This window comes from Cupressus sempervirens, chromosome 6 (genome assembly GCF_028749045.1).
Source record: "Cupressus sempervirens isolate cs-2001-9-10 chromosome 6, ASM2874904v1, whole genome shotgun sequence".
Taxonomy (NCBI): Eukaryota; Viridiplantae; Streptophyta; class Pinopsida; order Cupressales; family Cupressaceae; genus Cupressus; species Cupressus sempervirens.
In genome coordinates this window covers 205798090-205805543 of record NC_143123.1, presented here as the reverse complement: position 1 = coordinate 205805543, position 7454 = coordinate 205798090, and the positions used below count along the sequence as shown (strand labels likewise).

The following is a 7454-nucleotide window of genomic DNA, read 5'->3' as shown; positions in this document are numbered from 1 at the left end:
TTTGAATCTAACAAAAAGACACAAATTGATTAAATAATGAAGCTTTTTCAATAATTCAAGTAGAATGTTAATAATGGCATTGCATAAGAGCAAGTAGCCATTTTGGGTGTCTACACTAGTTAGTTGTTGTTCAAACCAAACACACTCATTTTTCCTAGTGTATTATTTCCAAGGCTTACCAGTTGGATCTTGACTCCAACATATAGGTATTCAAGACCCTTGCTACTTATTTTCTAAGAAAGCGCAATGTCGAAGAACTCAACATCTTTGGAATTAACTCAATTGTCACATCTCTTAGCTAATCCTTAATAACATCATAATAATTTATTTAAACTGATTAAATAGATCATGATCAATCAAAACTAAAAGGAACATAACTAATATATATATATATATATGTGTGTGTGTGTGTGTGTGTGTGTGTGTGTGTGTGTGTGTGTGTATCTATACATACATACATACATATATTTATACATGAATATATAGGTATGTATAAATTTATATAATCACATGAATACATAGATTTAGGCACATAAAGATATAAATTCATATAGACTTATATATATACATATACATACATACATGTATGCATATATAAATATATACATGTATATATGTATATATACATATGCATACATATAGATACATGTGTATAAATACGTGTATGTATATATACATATATACATGTATGTACAAAGATGTATATATACATATATAGATATGCATATATATACATATATACATGTATACATATATACATGTATGTATATAGATATTTATATAGATACATGTATCTATTTATATACATATATAAATGTATGTTTATATATACATATATATACATACATGTATGTGTAGATATATGCATACATGTATGTGTATATATATGCATACATGTATGTGTATATACATGTATATAATATACACATATATATACATACATGTATGCATATATAGATACATGTATATATATATGTATCTATATACATACGTGTATATATATATACATACGTGTATATATATATACATACGTGTATATATATATATACATACATGTATATATGTACATATGTATATATACATATATATGTATATATACATACATGTATGTATGTATATATACATAGATACATGTATGTATGTATATATATACATATATTTATAAATATAAATATATATATTTATATTTATAAATATATGTATATATACATGTATGTATGTGTATATACATATATACATGTATGTATGTATATAGATATACATGTGTATATCTATATACATACATACATGTATATATGTATATACACATGTATACATATATATATACATATCTATATATATATGTATATACGTACATATATGTATGTATATATACATGTCTATATATATGTATATATACATATCTATATATATATATATGTATATACATACATACATGTATGTATGTATATACATATATATATATACATATATGCATACATCTATATGTATATATATATATATATATATATATACATACATACATACATATATACATACATACATATATATGCGCACACACACACACACATATATATGAATACATATATGTATATATATGTATTCATATATATACATATATGTATTCATATATATGTGTGTGTGTATACACACTTACTTTTTAAAGCATTCATCTTAAATTTCTCACACACGTGGATAATATCTTTTCTTGTTTCTTTTTCTCATTTTTTCACTTTTCTCTTTACTTGTCTCACTTTTATATAAAATCCTTTTCATTTATTTTATTTTTCTTTCAATTTTTTTTAGGTTTTCATTTTTAAATTTTCATTTTTTTTTTAATGGTTTGTAATTTTTTTTATTAGTTGAATTTGAGCTTGAGTGGTTTTTTTTCCCTATAGGATAGGGTAGACTATGTATGTTTGGTTTGGAGTACAACTAGGCACCTTAAGTAACCCTATATTGTTGTCACCATATGTAGACCCAAAAACATATGGTTAGTATTGTAGACTATACAAAAACCTTTCTTTTTTTTTTCCCCTTTGTTTTCCATTTTTTTAAAAACTTTCAATTGTGCCCCTTTCTCCTCAGCCCATATCTTTTACACATTTTTAGATCTATAATCTATCCATTTCTCCTTAAATTCGCTCATTATGGGTCAAAGGGTGTGATCCAAACCATTGATCTAGTAAAAATACCCAACCATTTTCAAAATAACCCAAATCATTAAAACACCAATTTCTTTCCATTACTGATCAATAACTATTATTCTTATACAAATTTGTTTCAATAGGAAACTAATGTTGTAGCTTTCTCATGTTGGATTGCCATGCGAATTCTAAAAATCCCTTTGGGATTGTGTTAGTTTAGGTCTACATTATGTTTATCTTGAAGCTTTTCAACACAAGTTTTTAAGACCTGAAATAAACAAAAGAAATATAAAATTCATACCTAAAATTGTTGATCTAAAGGATATTTGTAATTGGTTCCCATTACCTTACTTAATGTTTCCTACAAAATCATTGCCAAGGCTCTTGCTTTGAAAATTCACTACCTTCTTCTCTAGATTGTGCATCCTAAGCATACTAGTTTTATTTTGGATAAGAATGTAGCAGTTTGAGAGGGTATGGAATGAGCTTGTTGGTTCACTCAAGATACCATTTAGCACAAAATTGATTTTTCTAAATCTTATGATTGAATAGAGTGACCTTTAATTCTTTCCATGTTGAAAGCTCTTGGGTTTAGTCCTCATTTTATTCTTTTTGTTCAAATGCTTTTTGTCGATGTCTTTGCTTGCATTATTATCAATGGCCATTAGTCTCATATGTCTAGCTTGTATAGATCCATACATCAAGGTTGTTGATTGGCCCTTTCCTTATACGTCCTCACTATAGAAGACTTTGGGTATTTGCTTGCATTTTCTATGTCCAATGGTCAGGTTAAGGGAGTTTCCCTTCCTGATTCTAATATGCAACTTAGCAATGACCATTTTGTTGATGAATCTTTCCTTACCCTCATTAAGGATGAAGAAAACATCTAGAATGCTCTTCGATTCTTAAAAACCTTTTGCTTGGCTCTAGATTTGCCATTCAATGACACACAACCCTTTGTTATCAACACTTATCTCTTCTAGCTCTACATTGGACTCTTTAGTAGGATTGGAAGTGGATTCATCATGGTCAGGTTATCCACTTTTTAGGGATCCCATTGGCTTTTCATTGTTATGTAAGAGAGATTTGAAGTGCAGTTCTTTCCAAATTTGAGGCCAAACTGACATACTTGCTAACCAAGTTTCTTTCACAAGCAAGGAACTTTCAAATCTATTCAAAAGTGCTTGTGACAACACATGTTTATTAGCTTTCTTGTTGGGAATCCATACGAGTCATCATACAACAACCTCGAGAAGCAGTTGGGCAATTTTTTGTGGGTCTTAGATACAAAGAAATATGGTTTTCACAATGTTGCATGGGATTATTATTGCCTTCCTAAAAACTCTAGGGACCTTGGTTTCATTTCCACCTAGAAATAGGGTCAAGCACTTTGTGTCAAATAGGTTGTAACTTTCTTTCTTATAGGAAACAAAGCATGAAAAATTCTTCTTTGCCATTGCATTGCCTCAGCATTTCCTTTGCCTCACTTTACTTGGTAGGGGATTCACTTCCAAATCCTTTTTCTTATGCGATAACTAGTATAAATCTACGGTTCCTTTGTTGCTAAATGCATTTGGCATACCTTGGAAGGTAAAAAGCCTTGGCTACATTAGGATATCACTAGCTTTTGAGATGGTCTTTATTTCAATCTGCATGATCTTTGGTGGTCTTCTCTAATACAAGTTCAAGGGCTTTTGCTTCCTTATATTATGGGTATTCATGTTCTATGCTTTCATAAGCATGACATTTGAACCCTTAGAAACCTTTTTCCAGGCCTATGATGTCTCCTTACACTTGGGAGGATTTGCAAGTCCAATTCCATCAAACTCACCAAGACTATCATACTTTTGAATTGCTTCTCTTGGCTTTGCTAGTGGAATCGCTCCATAAGATAAGCATCTCAAGCATCAAAGCAGGGTGTAAGGACTAGCATTGGTATCCTCAAACAACATTTGTAAGATATCAACCATGTTAAGGATATTGGTGGCTCTCACCTCACTTGCTAATTGTTCAAGTTCTTAACCAACACACACATTTATAATCCTCATAATCAACTTAGAGATTGCAGTTTTCCACTATCAGGTTTGTTATCACAGAATCTGAAATAACATATTTTACCTGGTATATTCTTTTTCAAGGCTTTCCTTTAGGACATCGCCTTTGTCATTTGTGCATTCCAGATCCCTATTGTCCATTTTATGGCTCGTCCAAGTCCTTCCTCATAGTTTTTTTGTTTTGTAGAACAACTCAAAATTACTGGTTCAGATTAATGCTTTGTTTTCTCCATTTGGTCTAGATTTTTTTTTCTTGGCATATGGTCTTTTTGAGAGAGAATTGTAGATTCCCTTCCCCTTTTCTACAACTTTGACACACATTCAAGATGGAATTTTTATTTGGAGATATGCAAGGATAGAAATGGGTCAATTTTCTTACATGTCATGTTATTGATACCAATATCTCTATATTTTCTAAAGCTTGTATATGTAATAATGTGATGTTATAGATACAAGTACAAGACGACAAGGTGGATTTAGAGGTGGCCCATTTGGGGGAGCTTCTGTAACATTGGAGTAATGCCCCATGTATGATTGCAAGGGTTCCACCAAACGCTTCTGTTATTGGTGGTCGTTCTTCTTCCCTTGATGGGCATTGTGGTCAAATATTCTCTCACCAACATTCAAGCATATCTTGTTCTTAGTTTCCCCAACGTTGCTCACTTGGACATAAGGTTTGATCTCAATGATAGTCTAGTTCCTCACTTCTTTGTGGGTCCTCGTTTAGGTGGGGTCCTATGGTGATGCTCCTTTAACACCTTTAGGTTGGCTTAGTTTTGTTGGAGGTGTAAGATGACCATCTTCTTCCAAATTGTTTCCCAGACTATCCTTGATAATCTCTTCACCCTAGAAAAAAGAAGAAGAAGAGGATGATAATGCAAATGGTTAGACTATTCAAGGTCTTGAACCAAATCACACAAAAAATTGGGGAAAGAAGGATGACTCAAACCCTCGTCCTCCTTTTGCTATAGCTTTGGCAGCATAGGGGTGTCTTGTCTTTGGCTATACCCATGTTTTTGTTTGGTTGTTTGTATTTCTGGGTAGTGCCCATATGTTACTCTGCTTGATAGTTTTCAATTTCTAGACAAGACGTGTTCGACTATCATAAAATGAGTTTAAATCCACCTACACATAGTTTTGATTTATTATGTACTTATATTTATTTTTCTCCATTTATGTTTACAATTTAATATAAACTATTATAAACTATTAGACTATTTGTTAAATACAATAAAATAAAAAATTATAACTTTCATTTCTTAAATGGCCATAAACATCATTAAAATATTTCAATCATTTATTTAATGTTAAAAAATTGCACATGATCATGCGTTTTGGATTCTAAACTGAAGTCCAAGAATGATTTAGGGTAGTGAGAAATCTCGTGGAATCGGACGTGGCAAAAAACTGATCGGATTGCAACTCAACTGCCCACGCGTCGGAAAAGCACTCCCTGTAACAATGGCGGCAAAAAAATGATTCCAAACTCCGGCCCTGGCCATTAAATCTCCACAGGCAACTCCGACATTACAACACGAAACCATGACCAAAGCAGACAATTCCTCCTCCAGAAAGCCTCAGAAGAAAACGCCTCAGAAGCCACCGAAATGTCCCTCTTCAACACCGAAAAAACGCAGCAGGGCAGAAAAGCGGCAGGCTCGCTTCATTGCGCAGCCCAGTGCCGCCGTTTCAGAGCGCATAAATCGTGCACTGGATCAGCGGCTGTACCTCATTGATAAAAAGACAATTGAAGTGAGCAATTCCTCAGCCTGTGAGCTATTTGTGTTGGGCGCCACAGGAAATGTGTACTGCGTGAGACTCGACCTCCGCCCCTCCTGCACCTGCCCTGATTTCCTCAGAGGCAACACCTGCAAGCACATTCTCTTCGTCATGCTGCGCGTCTTCAAGCTGCCTCCTAGCGATCCCCGTGTCTGGCAGAAGGCGCTTCTGCCGTCCGAACTGAACGATCTGCTTCTGCTTCACACTTCCTCTGTCGATGATGACATTCTGGCCGGAACCCGCGTGCGCTCCAGGTTTCACCAGGTCACGGGTTCGACTCCCCGGACTCAGCAGAGGGATTTGGAGGGGGATTGCCCTGTTTGTTATGAGCCGCTTGCTGGGTCCAGGGAGCCTATTGTGTTCTGTAATGTTTGTGGGAACAGTGTGCACAAGGACTGTTTTGTCAAGTGGAGTAAAAGTAAGCGTCCGGGGCCTGTGACTTGTATTTACTGCAGGGCTCCCTGGGAGGAGAAGGGTAAAAATCAGACGGGCTATGTGAATTTGGCAGCTTATTCGGATTGATACTGCATGGATGTGTTTGGGGAAATGAATTCTCAATTCTGTGTTTCATTGCACTGCATGGTACCCCTGTGTCAGTCTTCCAAATCTCGTAAGTTTCTTAAGTGTAAATTCCAAGCTTTTGTAAGTTGTTCGCGCTTATTCTCTACATGATATGTTGTAATGAACAGTTCTATGGATTTTCCGGCTTTTCCCCCATCTTATTGACAATGTATATAAGTATACAGCAAAGGTAAAAACATATTTATATAAACCCTTGAATCTGTTTAATTGGAACAACGATGAAGCAAAACATCGGCATTTGTTTGCTTTTCTAGTGGGCAGCATTTTGTAATCCTAAATATATATTATTTGCTGTCAATTTCCCACCCCCTGGTGTGCACAGATAATTTTTGAATGGACATATTTTAACTGTTTTTAGTACTTCATATATCATTTCAACTTCGTTCTCTTCGTTCTCTTTGATTGTGACAAGATTTATAGTAAACTTGACTTGCAGTTTTTATATATTAGTGGGGGTTTTATGGGGGCTTCTGCCCACGAATGACTGGTCATCTACAGAGATGCTCTTAGAAGCATGGACATAAATTTTAACATATAGTACCTCTGGGAACCAGCCGCGAACAATCTAGGTAGCACTAAACAAAGATAGAGCTTTAGAGCACTATAACCCCAATCCATCACCTGAAAGTCTGAAACCTATCCCAGAAAGCTGTACAGCGAAAGAAATCAACGTCATACCATGACTGCAACTACGACAAACAGTTTAGTAACATGAGACTTGGCAACCTGCAAATCTTAATACTACATCCTAATGTTCACAAGACCCATGATTCTAGTGCTTAACATCCACAACCTCTTCAACGCATGGCACCATTCCATTCGCAGGCTTGCCACACAAGAGTAACTTCCCACCTCTTTCTGCTGCCAGCTTACGATATGACACCAATTCACC

At 34.4% G+C, this 7454-nt stretch overlaps 1 protein-coding gene across 1 annotated transcript; it reads left to right on the top strand.

Moving 5' to 3' along the window:
* The first annotated feature begins 5536 nt into the window (after positions 1-5536).
* On the top strand, positions 5537-6867 carry LOC149551952 (SWIM zinc finger family protein / mitogen-activated protein kinase kinase kinase (MAPKKK)-like protein). The gene has a single exon (XM_089787449.1). It carries the CDS (start codon positions 5744-5746, stop codon positions 6500-6502), a length of 759 nt encoding a protein of 252 aa, XP_089643575.1. The 5' UTR covers positions 5537-5743; the 3' UTR covers positions 6503-6867.
* The last annotated feature ends 587 nt before the right edge of the window (positions 6868-7454 follow it).